The 24,497-nt window shown below is 45.2% G+C and overlaps 1 protein-coding gene across 1 annotated transcript in view; it reads left to right on the top strand.

Moving 5' to 3' along the window:
- The window catches only part of CCS (copper chaperone for superoxide dismutase), a 682,831-nt gene that overhangs the window by 557,122 nt on the left and 101,212 nt on the right, over window positions 1-24,497 (top strand). Inside the window, exon 7 of the mRNA XM_086938555.1 lies at window positions 2,636-2,739. Coding sequence (XP_086794681.1) covers window positions 2,636-2,739 — 104 coding nt within the window. The remainder of the gene's footprint in view (window positions 1-2,635; window positions 2,740-24,497) is intronic.

The raw sequence follows: 24,497 nt of genomic DNA, 5'->3' as shown, positions 1-24,497 counted from the left end.
GTGCCTTGTTACATCAATGCTTTGCAATATTCCTAAATTGTTGGACTTGGCCCTTCTGGCAGGTTCACCCCTGAACTTTTTGCCTTTTAAGGTTACATCATTATAGTGATTTCTCGTCTTTGCGCACGTTAGCACTGTGGCGCAGTGTAAAGTGCGTGCGCTCTCTGAGTGCGTGGGTGAGATTGGCCTGCCCTCCCATTGGATTGCATGGGGGATATGTGTGTCCATGGTAGTTCCTAATGCGTGGGGAGTGCAGGTGCGAGTTTGGTATGTGCAGACTCGTGTGATTAAATGCTGCATAATTATGTGTGCAGCATTAATGTGCCTAGTGTGGAAGTGCCACTTCTAGAAGTTTGCATTTCTGTGTAATTTATGTGAATTGACTGTCTGGCTTGTGATTTCCTGGAGCTAGGTGGTGTGCAAGGCTCCAGAAGTCAGGATCGGTCTGCCCTGGTGGTGAATGGCGGATCTGCATGTTAATGGGAAGAAGGGGTGCAACTGGGACCTGAATAGGGCTGGGCTTTCCCTCCACAATGCTGGCTCCACCCCCTGTGGTGCGACTGATGACCCTAGCCTGGCCAGTGAATGGGGAAAGGGGCAGAGCAACAGAGTGCTCCAGAACCAGCTGCGTCTGTTTTTTCCCCCACCCTACACCCTAGAGACAAAGGGATTTTTGTTTATAAAAAGAGGCTGTGACCTCATGCTAAATGTTCTTGTTTGCGGACTTGAAACTACCAGGGGCGTGCTGCTGCTGGGGCCCAGGGGAAGGCTTGCCTCCCTGAGCTCTGCCCAGCCCCTGGATGCCATGGAGGACTTCTTTCTGGGGCCCCTCTGCCTTGCCCTGGAACCCTTTTGGACTTTACCTTTCCCCCAGCTCCCAGGGCATGCTGCAAACCTTTTGGTGCCCTGGGAGCGCTAGGCTGCAATGCTTCCTAAAGGGATTCCCCCTGCCTGGGGGTCCCCCTCCTTGTGCTCCTAGCGGGTACCCACCCCGCTTATTCTCATATTTGCTTGCAGGTGCTACCCTGCATCATGTCCGCTTATTTTTGTCCTAACCTGCAGGTGCCCACCCTGCATTTTGGCCACATTCCAGTCGGAGTTGTAATTTCGGGTGCCGTCCCGCGTCATGGCCGCCTATTTTAATTTCTAATTGACGGGTGCCCACCCCGCTTATCTGAATCCTCGCGGGTGCCCACCCTGCATGCTACTTTTATTTTTGACATCGAGGGTGCCCACCCTTTGTTATTTCCCCCGAGAGATCGCCCAGCCACGGGCAGAACCGGAAGACAGGCCCGTGCCCGCCTGACTGCGGGCGGGGCCTGGAGGACGTCACTTCTGCTTCCCCCCTGACTGGGGGAAGCCATCCCCCACTTTACCGGTCTCCCGTGTGGAGAGGGAGACCGGAGATGCTGCCCACCGCCGGCGGAAGCCGTTGCGCTGCAGAGAATGAGCCCGGAGCCTCGCCGGCTCCATTCCTAAGTCCCGGCCCCGAGATGGGGGGCCGGGTGCAGCAGGCGTATTATAGAGGCGGGGCTCTCGTGTGGAGAGAGCCCCGCAAAGCGCCGTCGCCGCCCGATGAAAGGAGCCTCCCCCACGCTGAGCCAGTAAGTGAAGCTGGCAGGGGGAGGGCAATAGGGAAGCACCACGCCGGTGCCTCCTTTGAGGACATATCTGTTTCCGCTCCCACGTGGAGCCCAGAGTTAGGGCGGCCCCGGATAGCAGTGGGACGCCCCACCGTTGTACCGAGCCATGCGTGGCTCCAGCCAAGCCGAAGATGTTCAATAGGATCCCAGTGGGGGTCCTGAGTGCCAGGGGGGCCTGTGTTACCGCCCGGAGGGCCCCAGTAATTTCCAAAGCCTAGATAGCTCTTAGGGGGCACATTTGTTTTAAGAGCCCAGAGGGCTCCCAAAAATGCACATACTTTGATTCAAAGCCTAAAGGGCTCCCAAAGTGCACCAGTTATTCTAGAGCCAGATGGCTCCAACCTATACCGCAGTTGTGTTTCCTGAGCCTAGAGGGCTCGAATGTTTTGGCCCAATGTCTTGGAGGCCTAGAGAGAGCCCATGCCGCAGTTTGTCATTTCTAGTTGCCCAGCAAGTAGTGGGCAGCTGCTACGTTTAGGTTCTTCTTCCTAGGGACTTGTTCTTTGGACTCAGGAGTGAGACGCACTCCTTCATCCCTATCTTGGCCTTCCCCAGCTGCGCAGCACTTAGTGCCAGCTGCAGCGTTTAGGCCCTGCTCTTGTCCTCCAGCTGCCCAGCAAGTAGTGGGCAGCTGCTACATTTAGGTTTTGGCGCAGTGGCGCAAAATGGACCCTAATGTGATTTATGCGCTAATGTGATTTATGTGCTAATGTGATTTATGTGCTAAAAGTGATTTAGGCGCTAATGTGCTAAAAGTGATTTAGGCGCTAATGCTAATATTACTTCGGGGTTCATATTGTTTTTCATATGGCCAAGTAGCTGCCCTTCTTTTCTTTCCATGCACCCCATTACCTACAGATCTATCAGAGAGAGAGAGATTCCCACAGATTCTACCTTTCCCAGTACAGCTTAATGTGCTGTTGTGCATGTCATCTGCTTCAGAAACTTTTTTCGTAAATAGATTATAATGTGCATTAATTTACCTCCTCTAGGTTTGGGATATTATCGGTCGTTCTGTAGTTGTGGACGAAGGGGAGGATGACCTGGGCAGAGGACGAAACCCACTCTCAAAAATATCTGGCAACTCTGGGGAAAGGTGAGTTTGAAGCAAGTATTACTGTTGTATGTATTTACTGTTACTTATCACTGCCTGTAGTGTGTAAGTGCTCCATATTTTAACTGATGATTTGCCACCTCTGCAGCATTAGATTGCTCAAAGATTCACATGCTTGAATCAGTCCCCATTGTCGGAGTGGAGTTCTTGTGTAACTTTAACAAAGCAGTACAATGTACTGACATCTGAAAAAGCCACAGGCAATGTCCCATTTGTTAGCACATCCACCTGATTCTAAAGAGACCAAACACTAGCCAGGGAGATGAAAGTTCTCTCAGCCTCAATCCTCCTGGAAGTCTTCACACCTAAAATATCAACCACACATTGTGTGGTTAGAAGTGCCTGAACTTTTCTCTTGCTTCAAATACAGATCTGTGAACTTTGAAACATTTTTCTTGGGCTTTAGAATAATTGAACTCTACTGCCTCTGGAAAATGGCAACATTGGGAAATCCAGGAAAAGTCTTTTTAAAGCCTGTGGGAAAATTAAGTTATTTTTTCTGATGACTATTACAAGATGTTCACTTAGTGTCTCTTTCCAGATCACAAAGCCAAAGACTGTAAGATTTGTAGAATCTTCTCTGCCAACACACAGTGGTCGTGAAGGGAGACCTTTGAGATGGATTCAGAAAAATAAGACATCTGAGCACCTCTCTCCATGGGATGAATCTGAAACCAGTACCTTCAATCTAGTGTGAGAAAATGAGAAAAAACAAACCCTGATACATCTGAATCCTCAAAAGGCAAAACTAGACCAAAGAAGGTGAACCTGAGGAAAAAATCACAAAAAGGCTCTCAAAAAGTCAGCAGACATTTCTTTTCAACAGAAAGAGGCATTCTCCAACTGCCATGCCTCCACCATCATCTCCGCTGACTATAAAAAATTAAAGGTTGTCCCACCATTAATAGTAAGCCCATCAACAACCTTGACCACGACAAGCCTTAGTCTATTCCTCTAAAGATAAAAAAGCAACAGGCAAACCCACATAGATGCCGTCACAAAAGATTTTGTCAATGCCACCATTGATGAGGGATGTGCCAATAAAGAAACCATCAACGGAGTTGTTCACAAAGAGAACACCAATGATTGACCTGTTGACGACCCACCCTTTGTAGTCTGCCCCCAAAGTGACAAAACCACTGTCAGTGACTACCCTATTACCAACAGCGTTGTTGATCTTATCGTCAACGACTTCATTAACCATGACAAAGGGTGCGAGTCGATTTTAGAACCAATAGCTAAATATGTTGACGTTTTTTTAAAACCCTTCTTGAGTGATGTAAAATCTTACATCAAGGATACGGCAGATTTTATTAATAAAGTTGAAAATCTCCGGTTTGATGAAAGCAAAGAATTGTTGGTGGCGTTTGACGTCAATTCTTTGTATACTCAGATCCCTCAGGAGGAGGGACTAGAAGCCATTGAGTTCTTCCTAGACACCAGGCCAAAACCACAAAGAGTACCCACGAAATGTATAATTGACTTGGCAGGCTTAACACTAAAACGAAACTTTTTTCGATTCATGGACACATTCTACGTGCAGATGAAGGGCACCGCCATGGGGTGTCCTTATGCCCCAGAGATGGCGGTGCTCTTCATGGCCCTGTACGAGGAAAGGTTTGACTACTGCAACAACCCATATAGCGATAACATTCTAAAGTGGTATCGCTATATAGATGATATCTGGTGCCATTGGAATGGAACCAAAGAACAACTGTCCCAGTTCCATGAATGGCTTAACAGCAGGCACCCAGATATCAAATTCAGCATGACTCAAAGCACTACACGACTAACATTTCTGGATGTTGAAGTCTTTCCCCAGAACAAAGAACTGGTTACCACACTACACCGCAAACAGACAGACAAAAACACAATTCTACATTATCGGAGCTTTCACCCACAGAGTTTAAAAGAGAACCTACCATACAGTCAATCGCTAAGAATCCGACGAAATTGCTCCAGAAAAGAAGACTACTTAACACATGCAGAAATCTTTTGTGAGCAATTAAAAGCCAGAGGTTATCCCAAGAAAATGTTGAAGCACGCAACCAAGCGTGCGTGGTATACACCAAGAGAAGAGTTACTATCTAAAAAAGACAAAAAAACACTGGAACAATTGGTCTGTGTCACCACATATGGTCTACTCACTAATCGATTCAAGTCGATAATTCTCAAAAACTGGCACTTGTTGTCAAACCTTGAAACTCCTTTTGCAAAACCGTTGTTTGCCCTCAAAAAGAATAAAAACCTTGGTCAACAATTAATAAGAGCAGACTTAGGCACAACAAAAGCGAAAAGTGATCTCCGTGCTATATGGAACTTAGATCCATTACAGGGACTTAAACAACCCACATAAGTCAGGACTACATCTCCCAGAACCTCCAAACCACATGACATGAGTATAAGTAAGGATGTCATGTGACCAGCACCACCTAGCAAACCGTCGAACACGGAAGAAGGCAGGAAAACCACAAAGCTAAGAAAGATTTCCAAAGGTAAGAGACCACACATAGGGAGCAAACAATCGCTTTTGTTAAAATATCCCCCTAATATCAACCGTCTCGTTTTTGCAACAAACGCGACTAATTATTAGTTGAAATAACACAGACGCCGTCAGAATCAGGAGAGCAGCGGCCAGCCTGCGGGCTGAAACCCAAAGTAAGTAATCATTACGAAGGGTAAAACCCGAGCTCCGTAAATGGTCGAAACGCTCGAATCATAGAAATCTTTAAACTTTATTGTTTACATAGACCCTGCCGCCGCCGCCCAAACAACACCTGACCAAAGAACATAAAGACTTTGAAATTCGGCCACCATACCCAAGAAAATAGGTAAATGCAAGTCCTGACTTTTTATCTTCAAACAGAACGACAATGACATCTTATATGTTGTACACACATAGAAATTAGATATAAAGGTTGCCCTTTACCTCTGCAGAACGAGTTGTCAGTCAGAAGTTGCGAGCAAGACAGACTCAGACTCCGTTCACCGCAAAGGTAATAATGTATGTAACTGACTAAAGGCATTTTCCCAGTATAAGAGAGAGGTTCCTTGTCTCAAACATGTCCCATATTGTTTTCACATAGGTACCCACTAACAAAAGCCCTGAAGAAGAGCCTGATGACCAAGACACAGGCTTGGAAACGCGTCGGCTTACCTTTGTTCACTCCAGTTGACGAATTGGTTTAACGCAAAGGGTGTTAAATACGATGTGACTCTTTCAGTCAACAGAATATCTTTTCGTTAATTCTTCCCTTGCGATACCAGACCGCAAACATACCAAAGACACTTGAGATAGGTCTGGTGATAAAATATAAAATCCGTTAGGAGGGTACAGTCCACACCTTGTTTAATGTAATGACACCTTGTCTAATATAATGTTTATGTACAGTGTTATCACAAATGTTTGGTTTTTCGTGTTAAATGTAAAAATTTGTATATAATGAATATCATGCTGTGTATGACAAAGTAAGTCCTCAGACTACTATAAATACATTATCAAGTGAAGCAATTTGTTAATTCTAAATAAATAATCAAAACACCGATTGATTAAACACAATAGGGTGCAAAATCTGCCCAAAATAAATTAATTGGCAGAACCAAAAAGCGTCTGGGTTTCTATTTTCTCCTCATCACTACGATCAAAGCATACATGACCATGTAAAATTTCTCCTCAAGTTCCAAATAAGGTCATGGATACTGAAGTAGCAGGAAAATCAGATAGAAGGGAACACCTTTGGCGTGGCTAATAAACCTGGACAGGTGAACATTAAATGTCAGGACACAGACTACTAGGCATATTTCCCCAGAATCCCAGCTTGAACCTTTCTATCCAAACTTCCTCCCACAGCATTGGATAGAAAGAAAATAGTATTATCACCATTATGACCTTTATGAATCAATATATGAGAACTATGAGCCACAGCCTATGATGAAAGTGATGTTAAATCTTAGAAAAAAGGCTTACAACACATGATGACATACTATTATACAGAATTTGCCCCAATTCATAGCAGCCACCCACAACTTCTCTACCCCAAAAGGCACAGAGTTCTCCTGCACCTGTAATAAGGGCATCTACACAGGAAGGCGATCACCATTCACCTCAAACTCTACGACAGCCTGTACAGCAATTCATAATTGTCCCTCATGATGACAAATATGCCAGTGTTGAAGAGGTTGAAATCAGATCTTCCAAGGGGCAACGACTGGTATGATTATATTCTCCCTAGTACAAACACACCAACACCTCCACCTATGAATTCACCGCTAGACATTATCAACAAGTTTCATTTTATGGTGAATAGGGCAGCATAGAGAATTGACCGGCGTGTTACTGTCAAAAAGACTGACAGTTTCTTATAGAACTTAAAGTACCCAACTAGAAAATCAGTCAAAGTGATTCCTTTGGTGGCTCACATCTAGCCGGAAGGAATAATATCAATGCAAGCACCAGCTACAGTGTCAGCAGTGGTACCCAGATTAGATAAACAGTACAAATTCCCTTAGAATTCACCTCCTGGGTCATCCTAAAGCAGATTCAGTAATCATGCAAGTGATGCAGCAGCGATCCATGAATATGATGGCACTGTGCACAGCACAACCAGCGCAAGAGGGACGCCGAATGCACATGGCAGGCAAAAGGTTGTCCCTCATGCCGGCGATGTCTATCAGAAATGCTATTGCAATAGGCAGATCTGACAGACAGATGTGGTCAGATATAGCCCCAGATCTGGACCTATTGCCTGAAAATAAAAATCAAGAGGTGAAGTCTCTACTATATGAGGGAGCTAAAGCATTGACTGTACTTCTAGACAGTGCATTAGATGTGTTAAATATAAGTTTTAGACAACTTGCCCGATCCGCCATATTATGCAGACAAGGAAGCCATCTCTTTCAAGCTAGAAGTCGAGAAATAAATCATGGGCATTCCATTTGATGAGAAATGGCTATTTGGGAAACATGTGAATTATGCATTGCAGATTTAAGCTGATACGGACACATCCAGGTCCTTGGGCGTCTTACAGCAAAGAAAGCCTCAGTCCTTTCACAGAAGAAGGAGAATGCAGCTGTAAGATTTTATATCTCACATATGGATATCCAAAGTATTATCCATTTTACCATCCTAAGTCGTACCATTAGGGTTACGCACCCAGTCAGCAACAGCAGTATCCCTTTAGACAAGTGCAACAACTGTCCTATTCGAGACAGCCAGAGAAATCAAAAGCCCATCAAAAGGGATAAGACTCCAGAGTCACTGACAGTTTTTTAGGCATGAGATACCAATATACAGACAATCAAGATATTGGGCTCTGTGTTGTGAAAACTTTCTACCTTCTGCAGCAACTAGAAGGTAATCCCTACAGACACATAGGTGCTGGACGTGATTCGGTATGGTGGCACTCTGGAGTTTGTACAACATCCACCAATGACACTGCCTTCCAGAATAAAACATCTTCACTTGTTGAACGCAGAAATTCAAACCATACTGCAGAAAGGAGCCATAGAAATGTTTCGAAAACATCATCAAAATGTCATGAGTAAGCACCTGGAATTTTATTACCGGTGCTTACTCATAAAAAAGAAAACTTCAAAAGAGTGGAGGCCCAGTCTGATCAGCACCAACTCAAACTCCGTGTTAGGTAAGTAAATATTCAGAATGGTGACCATCAAAGAAGTGTTACCGCTTCTAATGAGGAACACATAAAAGGCACCATTGGATCTCAAATATTCTCATTCATAGAAAACATAAGTTCCTAACGTTTGAGGTAGCCGGTTGCCACTACCAGTTTTGAGTAAATCCCTTAAGCCTTCTGTCTGCACCTAGAATCTTTGCCAAGTGCATGGCTCCGCTTTCAGCCCAATATCAGTGGCTAGGACATCGATCGTCCCTTACCTAGATGACTGGATGCCCAAGGGCTCTTCCATTAGCTTCTTCAAACAACTCAGTAGCAGCCTGTATCGGACTCTTCAAGCCTCTAGGTCTCCAGATCAACAGAAGCAAGTCTTCTGTGACACCTTCAAAGAACATTCACTTCTTAGGAGAAATAGCAGACACTGCAGAATCAAAAGCATGGTTTTGCCTATACTGGCAAAGAGATGCTGAAACAGGAGGAACTAAAAGTGCACCTCCTTAAGAGAATTCTAGCCATGATGCTGCCATGCGGAGTGCTAAAAGCATTTTGCAGACTGAACAGGCCGCCTATAAGGTAGAATTAGAAAAGCAGTGGACTCAAATTTCCGGCTTCTTTGAAGACAGGAAAGCCCTAACTGCAACAATGAAAGAAACGCTGTCCTAGTGAACATCAAGAGACAATACAGATTCAGGACTCACATTCCTGTTCAGAGAAAGAGTATTATCAGAAGTAGTTTTTTCTTTCAACTTTACTAAATAAAAATAAATAGCAAGAAAAGAATGTACAATGCTTGCCTCGATGTCTTTAATAAAATGAGTACTTTCCTTCGCTACTGAGTTAGGAAAATCCAAATTTGTGCATATCAAAGCACAAACTGAGCTAGTTGCTGGTTTCTGCTCATCTTATGGTTTATTGAAGAGTAAAAATGCTTAAACCTTTCTATTCTCAGCACAACATTTAGAAAGCTATGGCCATGATCGGTTCAGAGGAAATTGGTATCTTTAGGGCTTTAATTCGCAAGTCCGGTAGTTGTAATCCAATTGGTTGCTCACCTGTCTCATTATCTGGTGAATTCATCAACTCCATTGGCAGGATATTTAGTAGAAACGTCTTATTGAATTTCTTTAAACTAAACTTCCCTTTCCTCTATTAAGTTTTCAAGTTTGAATGCCACACTTACAGGAAGCAAAAAAGACTTTTCCCACGTATCTTAGTGGCCAGCAACAGTCATGGAAGAAGAAAATGGTTTCTGTCACAGTGAATTTGACAGTGGAATACACAACACTGGAATTCTATTGCATCAAAAAAGTCAAATATACATCTTCAAAATTAGGTTAAAAACAAATGGAAGGCTTTGTACATATGGAGCTGGACACGAGATGTTCAGTAAAAAAGAAAATACACTACACAACTTTTATATTTGAGGCTATTCCGCTGCCACCGCTCTAATGGGCAGCCGTGTCTGCGTGAGATTAAAGCCGGGGCAGGCGCCCCGGGACGCCGCCTCATCACAACACCGGGAGTTCATTTGGGGCAGTGAGCTAAATATCGCCCCAGATCTCGCATTAAATTGCACACAAAGTGGGCCGCGTAGGTTCACAATACCAAAGTAGTTTAAAAAATGCACGCTACAAAGCCAACCAAATATTCCATTGTGTGATATTCAATGGCAAATGGGCATAAAAAAGAAAAAAAAAGTCACCTGCCCATTTCATGAGTTCTCCGAGGCTTCGACACAAATCAATTCACACTCACTCAGATGGCGTGACAAACCAGACACGAACGTACAAAGACACACAAAGTGCACAAAAGGCACTTGTACACACTGCCTGGAGGATCAGAGAGGGGATATTACTGGTCCTCTTACGAACTCTGCTGACACAAGGCAGAACTGTCAGAGACCCCAGCCCGTGCTGCACAGCCACGAGGCAGCCCAGGGTCCTCTCCGTGCTGTCGGTGCCACGAGACAGGACGGTCGTGCACCCCGACTCCTCCATAAGGGTTTATTATGAACGGTTTAACCGATGGCGCCTTTTTCATGCGCACAAAGAGCGTTAAGGGACTTTTTAACCAACGCTCTCAGTTGTCATCCTGTCTTTCCTACTTGTGTGCTTGCTGCAGTCCAGCTCCTATAGCGCCTCGCTTCCTTCAGGTGGGAGCCTATGGAGTCCTGCGGCGCTGTGCGGTGCAGTGCTCGCGCTGGCTCAGTACAGCGCCTGATGTGAGTCCCCGTCCTTCAGTCCATCTCAGCCGCTCATTCTCGCGGGCAGCCAGGGGACGCCTCCAGTGGGGCGGATAGTTGTGTGCTGGATTTGGCCTGACCCTTGCCCTCGTGCTCCCCCATCACCTCTGCTGGCAGTGCCAGGAGGGGGCACAGAGACAGTATACACTTCACCTTGCCACCACCTTCATTTGTCCTACTAGCTCTCTTTGCAGAGCAAAGTCGCCTCTCTTAAATGTTGAACTCTTTGTGTTTGTGTGTGTGCGTGTGTATATATATATATATATATATATATATATATATATATGTGTGTGCGTATGTATGTATGTATATATATATATATATATACATACATGTGTGTGCGTATGTATGTATGTATATATATATATATATATACATACATACATCCAAAACTCTTTGTCGCTCTGAACCCCTGCCGCTTGCAACGGAGGGCCCAGACGGGATAGCGAATCCCAAAGTCTTTACAAACTTGAATCCAAAGTAACGATAAACAAATGGAATGTCCAGGCCAACTTCGTGCAGAATTACGAGCTTTTATTTCAGCTCCACTCCAGAGTGGAGCTGAAATAAAAGCTCGTAATTCTGCACGAAGTTGGCCTGGACATTCCATTTATTTATCGTTACTTTGGATTCAAGTTTGTAAATACATACATACATGTATATGGGTGTGGGTATATATATGTGTGTGTGTGTATATATATATATATGTTTATATGGGTATATATGTGTGTGTGTATACATTTTAAATACACAGTATACACTTATACACACACACACACACACACATATACATATTTATATGCATGTGGGTATGTATCTATATTTATAAATACACACATCTATAGATACATTCACACTCAAACACACCCACACACTCCTACCTTTATCCTTTGTAGGTGGCCCTACTCGTTCTATCTGGGACCCAATGTGTGTCCCTTCCTCTAGATTTCGCCTCTAGTGACTCCACTGCCAGTGGCTGCGGATCCGACTCGTCCTGCGCATCTCTTGCATTACATCAAGTGCCCACAAGTATTTGTGCTGCTGCGGCGTCTGTCAGCAGGGCTTCCAGGCGCTAAATCTCCAAATAAGCACATTAGGTGGAGAGAGCAAGGGCTGCTCGGATTCCGCACCTGTGTGGCCGCAGGGGACCTCTTCAAAAGGAAGATGGGAAAGGGTTTGGGTTTACAAATTAAGGACACACTTTCCTAAACCGGGGCAAATATATGTGGGGCGTGCTGTGGTGGTGTCTTGCAGGTGTGTGCTCCAGCTGCTCTCAGGAGGAGAGGTGCCTAGGAGAGCATCTGTTGCTGGCACGGGTGCTGCCACCTGCCCTGGCACCAGCAGGACTCCACTCCCTCACAAGCTTCACTGCTGCCACTTATCTGCATGTACTGGTAAAGTGCTGGGGTTGGAGGCACGGTCAAGACCCCTTCAATTGACCTGATCTGAAGTTGGGGGAGTCAATGGGAGTCTGTGTGTGTGCGTGCGATGGAGGGGGGGGGGGGGGGGGGGGGGGGGGTCTCACTTGCTACCTCGAAAAAAAAGTTCCTCAGAAAAAATGGCCCATGCTGACCCCCTCCAGCGAGGCGAGTGACAAAAGAGCCCTGCAGTGCCAATAATATATAAACGGATGACGGACACCTTTAAAATGTGGTAAAAAGACTTCATCAAAGAAGAGGCACCGAACAAATTGAGTGGCACAAGTTTATTTGCGTAGTTAATTAAAACCTGCCACTGGCGACGAGTATTTTCTCTAAAACACAATTTAATAAGATGTTCATATAATCAATTGGAAACCGTTGTCTTATATCTGATTGGAGGGAATTATCGCCGATGGTATAACATCATAAAATAGCGCAATTGTTTCTGTTAAAAGACGCGGTTTTGCTTCCCAGGAGTTACCAATCCCTACATCTCGTGTGCCGATTTCCTGAATGAAACTCGGTGCGAACTGCTGGAAACGTTTCTAATGGACCCGGTTGCAAAACATTCGATTTTGACTGTGATTTAAATGTTGCAGCAAAAAGAAACGTCCGCTTTAAGACACTGGAATACAGCGAACAAACACCAGGTATTATACTGGTTAATGAAGAATGAAATGTGAGGCTATAGTAGGAGAATACAACATTTTCTAGCTATCGCGACAAGAATTTTAGATTCTATTAAGGACATGGAGGCGAGGATTATGCTTTCTCATTTCTTTACTGCAAAACACAGCTGCCAATGAAAGTAAAACTACATTTGTAAAAAACTACAATATTCATGAGGCTTTGAACCACGCCTCCAATATAACGACCAATCACATCATGAACAAGCATACAAAGTAGAGAGACACTAATCCTGCCTCCTCTTTCTTTGTGAGAAGAAGTCTCATAAGAACAAACAAAGTCTTTGAATTCTCAACTGAGAAATTAACAGTTCCTGTAATAGGTTCTCAACGGAGAACAATCCAAAACCAGCGAAGGCGTCTGCTTCCATCTTGAAGGCACGTCCACTCCATCCGAAGAAGGCACTCAACCTTTGTGGAATCATTTCCTACAATAGAAAACAAGGTTGAGAAAGAGAGCCCACAACTACATTTTTTCTTTGGGTGGGCATAAAAGTTGTTAAACAACACAATATCAAAACAACTTTACAGTTGAATAACTGTCATAACGGATGGGATAATCCTCGCCTCCGTGTCCTTAATAGAATCTAAAATTCTTGTTGCGATAGCTAGAAAATGTTGTATTCTATAGCTCGACCGGAGGCTTCTGATTATGCTGGTTCAAAGCTCATCAATCACAGCATCAGAAACATGCGGAATAGGTTTGTAATAAAGTACTTTAAACATAGAGTCTGACGACTAATCAGCTGCTTTAAGAATGTCCTCCAAACGGGACCCTAATAAGTAGGCGTTAGAAGCCATAGCTCCTCTAGCGGAGTGAGCGCCATAAACAGAAACATCAATGCCAGATTCCGACATAATCCATCTGACCCACCTAGCTAGAGTAACAGCAGCGACTGGTTTAAATGGCTTTTGTACCGAAATTAACAGCTGACCCAAAGGGTCCACCCTGTGAGACACTGTACGTTCTTCATAACACTGCAAAACACATAACTTGCTGTTGTGTGGAAAAGCAGGATACTCCACTGACCTAATCATGGTCTTAGTTCTTCTCGTGATAATAAAGGAGACACCCTGAGGAGAAAACATCCTACCAGCTAGATCTAAGGCTCTAATATCAGACACCCTTCGACATGAAATAAGGCAGAGCAACATAGTAAGCTTAGCAGAAAGCTGCTTCAAGGAAAGATCACCATTGTCAGGCCAGGATTCCAAAAGAGTAAGAACTTTTGTAACATCCCATAAAGTGGAATACCTAGGCCGAGGGGGGTTAGCCACCCGGACCCCTTTAAGTAACTTAACATACCAAGGGATGCATCCCCACAGGCTTACCATCAAAATGATCGTGACCAGCAGAAATAGCAGACCTGAAGTTATTAACTGACCTGTAAGCAAGTCCAGATTCAGCATATTCCGACAAGAAATTCAGTACATCAGTTATAGATGATCCCACGGGATCCACCTGTTTTGAAAGGCACCAACCCACCCATCGCTTCCAGGAAGCAGAATATCGTTTCCGGGTGGAAGGAGCCCACGCCTGTTGCATAAAACCGGCAGCCGCTTGTGAAAGCCCTGCAATGCTCTCATGTCTCCGGAAAGCGTCCACACCATCAAGGTTAATTGGTTCTGAAGGACCAAGGGATGGCATGACCCCACTGGGTCCCAGAGAAGCTTCGAAACTGTCGGGAGCAGAAAGGGGAGGTCCAGAGACAACTCCAACAGTGTGGGAAACCATGATTGAGTCAACCAAAATGGGTCACCAGGACCAGAGAACTCTTCTGGCGCCGAACAAAGGCCGCCACCCTCAGAATCAATGCAAACGGAGGAAAAGCATAATTCCACTGTTCCCCCCCAATGCTGCAGGAAGGCATCCGTTCCCATCGCCATTGGGTCTGGTCTCCAACTGAAGAACCGGGGAAGTTGGGCATTGAGGCGAGATGCAAACAGATCTACTTGGCTGGGACCTCGCATATCCATGATCTGCGCAAAAATTGAGGGAAGAAACTTCCAATCGCTAAAGTCCCTCAGATATCGGGAGTTCCAATCCGCCACCTGATTGAACTTCCCTGGAAGATACTCCGCCACTACAGAGATCTTGCGATCCAGGCAAAAATGCCCAAACTCCGTCACAATGTGCACCAGCATGCGGGACCTCGTTCCCCCCCAGACGATTGATGTATCTCACTGCTGAGACATTGTCCATTCGAACCACTATGCAACAATTGCTTTTCAGCGGTGAGATAGGCTTGATGGCAAAGGACCCTGCCAACAACTCCAGACAATTGATGTGCAGCTTTAGCTTGTCTGCTGACCATCGTCCTCCTGTGGTAAACTCTCCAGAGGGAGCGCCCCAACCCCACTGACTGGCATCCGACTTGACAACCACGTCTGGGGCGGTGCCGAAGATTGCTCGCCCGTTCCAAGCTGTCATGTGCTCTAGCCACCATTGCAGCTCATCTCGAGCTTCTGGAGAGAGAGAAAGGAGGTAATTGTAATGGTAATTTTTTCTTAGATAAAAGATTTTTAGTCTCTGCAGGGCGCTCTGTAATGTAATGGACCTGGGAAGATAGCTTGGATTGAGGAGGCCAGGAGGCCCACAATTCTCGCCAGAACCCGCAAGGAAATCGTCTCCTTGGCTAACGAGGTTCTGATCTCCCTCTTTATGGACCTGATTTTGCTCACTGGAAGAAGGAGCTGCGCAGACACTGAATCTATCAAGAAACCCAGGAGTTCCATCTGCTAGTTTGGTGTCATCACTGATTTCTTGACATTGATAATAAACCCCAAGTTCTGTAACAGGGTCGTTGTCCACCCTAGGTGTGTAAGGAGTAGCTCCCGATCCTGTGCCAGAAACAGCATGTCGTCCAGATATACAATGAGGCGCACCCCCATCTCTCGGAGACAAGAGACCACCGGTTTGAAGAGTTTTGTGAACACCCATGGTGCTGAGGAGAGGCCAAAAGGTAGAGAACGATACCGGTACCATTGCCCTTTCCATGGAAACTGCAAGAATTTTTGATGTGAGGGGCAAATGGGGACCGTGAGGTAAGCATTTTTTAAATCCAGGCGCACCATCCAGTCCTTTTCCAGCAGGAGATCTCGCAAGAGGTGAATACCCTCCATCTTGAAGTGGCGATACATTACAAAGGGGTTGTAATCTCTCAGATTTAGTACTAGGCGTTGTCCGCCACCCTTTTTCTGGACCAAAACGACGTTGCTGCAAAAACCTTCTGGAATGAAGGGTCCTATGACAATGGCTTGCTTGGCCAACAACTCTTCCAGCTCTGAGTCTATAAAACTCTGCTCTAGATGGTAAAAAAGGAGAGGATGTGGCGGGAAGTCCTAACGACGGCACACTATCATTTCTATGCGGTAGCCCGGCACGGTCTGAAGGACCTAGACATCCGACGTGAGTGTCTCCCAATTCATTACAAAATGTCTCAGCCTGCCCCCCAGAGGAATAACTGGACTCACCGGACTTACCAGAGGACTGGTTGTCAAAGTTCTTGTAGCCTCCGTTGACACCTCGATTAAAGCGGCCTCTGTATCCGCGGGATCTGGATGGGTAGAACCCCGCCTGGCCGGGTTCCTGGGTGTATCCCCCTCTTCCACGTCGAGGGGCGTATCCTCTCTGAGGACTGTTATTAGAGAAGCGGCCGGTCGAGCATCCTCTGCCACACCTGGCCCTTCCAGAGACCTGGTGTAAGACTCTCTTCAGTGAGGATTGAGACTTATCAAGGGAAGCGAATGTACTAACAAACTTTGCAATGTCTTTTACGAATTTGTATCCAAACAACTGTCCTTTAGCCAAAGGTCCCGGCTCCGATGAAGCCAGCTCCACCAACTGTGGATCTATCCGAAGGAGAACAGATTTTCTTCTTTCCAAGAGCAGGGCGTAATTAGCATTCCCAAGCATGCATATAGCGCGTTGCGTCCAACCGGCTAGAACCTGCGGGTGGATAGCGGCCCCGGTCTCTTGAGGTTGGAGGGCCAACTCCAATATTTTGGCCAACGGGCCGAAAGGTCGAGGACCTTGTACTGGCACGCCCGAAGCGCGCGGTCAATCCCCTCCTTGGGGTCTATCTTATATTTCTTAAGGAAGGTGGTCATGGAGGTGTCAATGTCGGGAGTAATGGCCACCTTGTGGGCTAGGTCAGGACGTGGGCATTCGGACTTAAGGCGGGCTCTGACCTCCGTGTCAAAAGCCTTACGTAGGTGCGTTTCTAAGTATTCTGCCACCGCCGGGGGTGGAACCCAATCGGAAGATCTGGGGTGGACAATGTCCAAAGGGTCAAACAGGAAAGGTGACGGGGTAACGGGGGAGGAGGAATGCTTACGCTTCTTAGCACGTTTACACACCTTGGAATCTAGGGAAGAATCCGTATCTGGATCGGTATCGGTAGTGGTGTCCAGCACGGGAATAGGAGAGGCATTAGGAAGGGCAAGGGGTTGGACGGCATCTTTGGCACATTCTTTAGCTTTGTAAAGCTTGGAATAAGAATGGGCATGAGGCCAAAAGGAGCCGGAAGGGTCACTGGGACTGGAAGTGGGGGGCTGGGAAGAACTAGATGGAGGGGGATCTTTGGGACCAGGAGGGACAAGCAATTCTAACTTCTGAGTCAAGGGCAACAAGGCAGATGATAGGGGGTCTATCTAGTTTGGCATCTAGCTTCCTATCAATCAGGTCCTCCATGGACTCATCATTGTAATACTCTTCGTCACCCTGTTCACCAACAGCATCTAACTCCTCCTGATAGCAATCAAGATCTATAGCAAAACAAATGGAGGAGTACCCCCTTTAGGCAAAACAGAGAAAGTCTCTGTGCCAAAAGCTTAAGGCTTAATCAAGCAATTGTGCCCAACCTTTACTTAGGACATTGCATATCCTTTTTGAAGACCCCTCACTCACCAACCTAGTTGGTGACATGCTTCATCATTGGGGTTCCACCCCGCAGGCCGAGTGCCAACAGGGTGTGCTACGATACCTGACTACAGTGGAGCGGGTATTTTTTCTTTTATATGTGTAGTGATAAAAAGGGTGAAAGTGATTTAAAAAGGGGCCAGGTCTACTCACTTCAAGATTTTATTCCTGAGCGACTGGGCACCCTAATAAAAGAACTGTGACACCTATGTCTAATTATGTAGACTCCGGTGTACAAGACGAGTAGTGTTATTAAAATAGCGACGTGTGCTATGTGATTTAAAATTAAGGTCATAGGTCTACATGTTTCAACCTCTTGCGATTGTGGGTTTTCGTCAGGACCAATTAGAAAAAGACTGAAAGACCTGGGTGGTACGCACACGCTAAGGTGCGTCCTGCCCTGGATCTGTGTTAATTGGGAAACACAAACTTGTGTCCCTTTTCAAAATGTAGTCTTCTCCCCACTCCGGAAGAAAAACCTGTGAAGGAAAATATCAGGAAAAAGGGGGTTGGGATCACAATACATAAGACAAACGTTTGTTGCACATGTAACATATAGAAAAATCAAATATGTGAAAAGGGCCGGTTGCCCTTCTAGTGGGTAGACGAAAAAGGTTGATTGACCATATTAGTGACTACCGTGTTACGACCGTACCCCGCCCTTGCCATGGGTATCTGGCATAGGTACTGATGAACCTTATATCAGGTTGTGTTACTGTTTAAAGTTTGTTGCTGGGAGAGATCAATTAGCGGTGTGATCTGTGCACATTTAAGCATTTCGTGGTGGTAAATGGATGCTCTGGGAGATTATAGTGTCTCACGATGTACCCGGGAAAGCTACATTTAATTATCTAGTTTACAGGATTTAGAGAAAATGTAGCAAGGTCACAACCGGATAGTTGTAAAACATTCAGCGTACTCATAAAGCGGTAAGAATCCGCTTCATGGGCGTCCGTGTTCCAAAGGCGATGCTCGCGTAATCTAAAGAATTAAAATAAAACACGAGCGGAGGATGTGGTGAGTGACGAAATGTCAACTCGTTTGTCTGTACAGAAATCCCGGGAGATCGTGTATGATCAGACTTACTTGCGGCTTCTGTTCCTCGAACTGGTAACCTACTTGGTTCCATAGACGGTGCGCCCCGTGGGATTCCCTAACCCATAGTGAGGAAGCGATCAGGTAATTAGGCACTCCGCTTCCTGGAAAGGGCGGGGCCCACCGAGTCAGGTGTGCCGGTTAGCCAATAGACACACCGTGGTATCAGGATGAGGCTTGGAACACAGTTTCTATGGCGACCAAGGGCGCTCAGGGAAGAAATGAGAGACGCCCTAGTTACAGGTAACGCTTAGCAATTAAGTGAACCAGTGAGTGAGGATTCATTCATCCCATGATCGAGTTCCACGGAATGTTGTCATTAAGACCAATCCTATGTGTGGACAGCCTGTAGACCCACCTTTGTTACTTCTCAAAGAGCCGTTAGGGTCAGGTTGTTACCTGGACTTATCTGTTCAATTATTGACCATTGTAGATCATCTGGTGTATGTCCTGCAGTTAGGTAGTATTCAGTCAGCCTAGTCATGGACTTCTTGCACCTGATGGTGCTTCTGTGTTCCCCTATACTTAGTTTCACTTTTCTGTTGGTCATGCCAATGTAGTGTAGATTACATGGGCACGTTATTCTGTAAACTACGTTTTCACTGTTACAGTTTGTGTGGCCTTGTATTGTCCATATCTTACCAGGTTCCAGGAGCAGGGTTTTTGTGTTGGTAGTGAATGGGCACACACTACAATTGCCACATTTGTAGTGGCCCGTGACCCTCGGTAGTCCCCATGCATTTAGCACTGTGTCATTTTGTACTGTTTTTTTTGTTATTGGTCTGGTGTTTACCACTGCATCTTTTATGCTTCTTGCTTTTTTGAAGGAAAAGAGTGGTTTTTCCCATTCCATTTTGCCGGAATTCAGAATCGACCAATGTTTATTTATTATTCTGGTTACATCATTGGAAATTTTGTTGTATATTGTAACGCATGTGAGGGGAGTTTTCTCAGTTGGTTTTACTATATTGTCCTGAAGTACTTCTCGGGGTTGATTGCGCGCTCGTTTTTGACTTTTTTGCAGGATTTTGTTCGGATAACCTCTATCCTTCAGTTTCTCAGTGAGATTGCTTGCTTGTTCTTTGTAGTCCTTGAGCTGACTACAGTTGCGACGGATTCGCAAATATTGCCCATAGGGAAGATTCTCCCGCAATGGCCTCGGATGGAAACTTTCAAATCTTAGACGGTTGTTTTTTGCCGTAGGTTTGTAGTGTGTAATAGTTTCAAAACTTCCATTTTCTTTGGTAATCACAAGGTCAAGAAACACCAGTGTGTTTTTGTCCTTGACATAGGTGAACTTTAAATTGTCGACACAGGTATTCATCCAGTTGAAAAAGGAGGCCAGAGTGTCTTCTGGTCCATTCCAGATTACCAGCACATCATCGATGTACCGTTTCCATAGCGAAATGTTTGATCTAAAGGGGTTAGTGTCACTGAGTATATATTTCTTCTCAAAGTCATGGACGTATAGTCCTGCCACGCTGGGGGCAAATGTGCTCCCCATAGAAGTTCCACCCGTCTGGAGGTATAGTGTTCCCTCAAATTCAAAATAGTTTCTTTTTAACGACAACCTTGCGCATTCCAAAATAAAGTTTCTCGGGGTTCTTGAAGTCCATTCCTTATCCTCAAGAGCTTTTTCAAGGACCTTCAGTGTGTCGTCTTGGGGAATACTGGTATACAAACTCTCAATATCGAAACTCACCAGGATGGTGTTATCCTCCACAGTGAGATCGTTGAGTAGTTGTAACAAGCTTTTGGTATCTTGAAGGTATGTGCTGGTTTTTTGTACCAGTTTCTTAAAGAATACATCACAAAAGCGGGATAGTGGTTCTAAAAGTGAACCCAAGCCGGACACTATTAGTCTTCCTGGTGGTGGGTGTTTGTTCTTGTGCATTTTTGGGATTGTGTAGAAGTACGGTGTTCTTCCTTCACATTTGCATAAGAAATCCGCCTCTTGTTTGGAGATGTATCCTCTTGTTTCTTCGTATTCAACTAGCGATTTTATCTCGCTGCGTAGCTCCTCCGTTGGGTCACTTGGTAGTTCTCGGTAGCTTGTCTCGTCTGACAGTAGTCTCCGGCATTCGGTTTGATATGCTGACTTGTCCAGTACCACCACTCCACCGCCTTTGTCCGCGGGTTTAATCACGAAAGTATCACAATTCCTGAGGGTCTCGAGCGCAATCTTCTCATTCTTCGTCAGGTTTGTGAATGTTTTTTTCGGGGTTAGCGTCTCAACATCGTTAAAGACCGCTTGTTCGAATGTGGTCACTTCCACTGGGATCATATGTGGTGGTGGCACAATCGTTGATTTTGTTCTTAAACCAGTCTCGTTGGGATCATCAGTGGTTGTCATCTCTTCTTTTCTTTCGAAGAATGCTTTCAGTTTTAGTTTTCTAAAGAACGATGAAAGCTCACACTGAAGTTTGAATTTGTCCAGGTTGGCCGTCGGGACAAACCCGAGGCCTTTGTTCAGTACTTGTTCTTCATCACTTCTTCAGACAATCAAGATATTGGGCTCTATGTTGGGAAAACTTTCTACCTTCCGCAGCAACTAGAAGGTAATCCCTACAGACACATAGGTGCTGGACGTGATTCGGTATGGTGGCACTCTGGAGTTTATACAACATCCACCAATGACACTGCCTTCCAGAATAAAACATCTTCACTTGTTGAACGCAGAAATTCAAACCATACTGCAGAAAGGAGCTATAGAAATGTTTCCAAAACATCATCAAAATGTCATGAGTAAGCACCTGGAATTTTATTACCAGTGCTTACTCATAAAAAAGAAAACTTCAAAAGAGTGGAGGCCCATTCTGATCAGCACCAACTGAAACTCCGTGTTAGGTAAATAAATATTCAGAATGGTGACCATCAAAGAAGTGTTACCGCTTCTAATAAGGAACACATAAAAGGCACCATTGGATCTCAAATATTCTCATTCATAGAAAACATAAGTTCCTAACGTTTGAGGTAGCCGGTTGCCACTACCAGTTTTGAGTAAATCCCTTAAGCCTTCTCTCTGCACCTAGAATCTTTGCCAAGTGCATGGCTCCGCTTTCAGCCCAATATCAGTGGCTAGGACATCGATCGTCCCTTACCTAGATGACTGGATGCCCAAGGGCTCTTCCATTAGCTTCTTCAAACAACTCAGTTGCAGCCTGTATCGGACTCTTCAAGCCTCTAGGTCTCCAGATCAACAGAAGCAAGTCTTCTGTGACACCTTCAAAGAACATTCACTTCTTAGGAGAAATAGCAGACACTGCAGAATCAAAAGCATGGTTTTGCCTATACTGGCAAAGAGATGCTGAAACAGGAGGAACTAAAAGTGCACCTCCTTAAGAGAATTCTAGCCATGATGCGGAGTGCTAAAACCATTTTGCAGACTGAACAGGCCGCCCATAAGGTAGAATTAGAAAAGCAGTGGACTCAAATTTCCGGCTTCTTTGAAGACAGGAAAGCCCTAACTGCAACAATGAAAGAAACGCTGTCCTAGTGAACATCAAGAGACAATACAGATTCAGGACTCACATTCCACCAGCCACAATGTCAGCTTGTAGTCACCCCAGACTCTTTGATAAACAAGCATTTGCAATGCAATAGGTCTCGCATTTACACAAGTTTGAGCTATTGACATTGCAAATAACAATGCCTTTTATTTTTGTTTTTGTTTTAAAAACATAAATAAAAGGCATTGGTTTTTACAATGCCATTCGCTTAAACTTGCGTAAATGCAAGACCGATTGCATTGCAAATGCTTGTTAAGCATTAGAGGATCCTTTCTCCATGTTGTCCATTCCTGTTCAGAGAAAGAGTATTATCAGAAGTAGTTTTTTCTTTCAACTTTACTAAATAAAAATAAATAGCAAGAAAAGAATGTACAATGCTTGCCTCGATGTCTTTAATAAAATGAGTACTTTCCTTCGCTACTGAGTTAGGAAAATCCAAATTTGTGCATATCAAAGCACAAACTGAGCTAGTTGCTGGTTTCTGCTCATCTTATGGTTTATTGAAGAGTAAAAATGCTTAAACCTTTCTATTCTCAGCACAACATTTAGAAAGCTATGGCCATGATCGGTTCAGAGGAAATTGGTATCTTTAGGGCTTTAATTCGCAAGTCCGGTAGTTGTAATCCAATTGGTTGCTCACCTGTCTCATTATCTGGTGAATCCATCAACTCCATTGGCAGGATATTTAGTAGAAACGTCTTATTGAATTTCTTTGAACTAAACTTCCCTTTCCTCTATTAAGTTTTCAAGTTTGAATGCCACACTTACAGGAAGCAAAAAAGACTTTTCCCACGTATCTTAGTGGCCAGCAACAGTCATGGAAGAAGAAAATGGTTTCTGTCACAGTGAATTTGACAGTGGAATACACAACAAAAAAGAAAATACACTACACAACTTTTATATTTGAGGCTATTCCGCTGCCACCGCTCTAATGGGCAGCCGTGTCGGGCGGTGGGGCCCCACTAATAATTATCGGGCAATTTATTCGAGCGGCGCGTTAATAAAAGTTTTATAAATGAACGCTCCGCTCGAATAAATTACCCGATAATTATTGCCCTGCGCCTGCGGCCGTGGTGTTAAGCTGAGCTGAAGCTTCAATCATGTAGTAATGTGCACTGTCTGACACTGGGTTGCGATGGAGTAGCCGGCACAGTGCGCACTGCGCATGTGGTGTTTGCCCGACTGCCTTTGTTTAGCTAGCAAACTAAATGGTTTTGCAAAAGCAAGCACTGCAGAGTACGGGGTTTGCTCATGCAACATACCCCAGTGCTTAAAAAATGAGCGGCGTTTTTTTCATGCCCAGTCAAATTCTCCTCTAAAGAGAGCATCATCAGGATTGGCTACTACTACTGTACTGTACTGTAATGTAACAGTACTGTTCACGGTCTAGTGTCTCACCCGCGGGGTGGGAGCATCGTAACACATGGTGGGCAAGCAATGCCCAATCACTGTAGTGGCTTGGTGTTAAGCCATTCAGTGATTGGGCATTTCTAGTTGCTGAGCAAATCGAGCCGGCCCACGGCCTGCCTACACCCTCCCCTTCCTCCTTGTGGTCTCCTCGTGGTCGACTCGTGCGCATGAGGGACAGGGACTGTCTGGTCTGAGGCCTCACACTTCACCTAGTCGCCGGCGTCGAGTCTGTCGTCAGGAATGGAGTCGGCAGTTCACCAGCAGCCCAGGTAAGGCCCAGGCGGGCATTTTTTAAAGTTTTTGGCTAGAGCCGAGTATGCAGGGATCTGTGTGGGTCCCGGGCTCAATAGTGATAATATAGCTCAGGGGGTAAAGCGCCGGCTGCAGAATGATCCTAAGGGCAATGACTCATTGGTTCATCATTCATGGAGCGATAAACTAACTGAATATACGCAAACATCGCCCAAAAACCTCTGATTAACTGCAACTAACAACGCACGCACCCTCCCAAAACTCCCCAAGTGTGGGACTTTAGGTGCATAGCACTGGCAGAATAGAGCACATGCATCATATATCTGTGATCCCGGGCAGTACCATCTCTCTGTGCTCAGTTCTTATTTTTGGCAAAAATGTATTATGCACTTAGATTCAGAAGTAGGCTGAATACCAGCATTAAGTAACTCATCTGACATCCACAGCCAAGAGAATAAGGTACGGCGACATACAAGTGAACAGGGCTAGAACACATACAGATCTCCACCAGCGCCATCAGACTCGGCTGCGACGGTGACCGTCAGACAGGTGGAAAGTCACTGGCTGA

This window comes from Lissotriton vulgaris, chromosome 9 (genome assembly GCF_964263255.1).
Source record: "Lissotriton vulgaris chromosome 9, aLisVul1.2, whole genome shotgun sequence".
Taxonomy (NCBI): Eukaryota; Metazoa; Chordata; class Amphibia; order Caudata; family Salamandridae; genus Lissotriton; species Lissotriton vulgaris.
The sequence above is the reverse complement of the archived record's forward strand: the minus strand, read 5'-3'. Positions and strand labels throughout refer to the sequence as shown.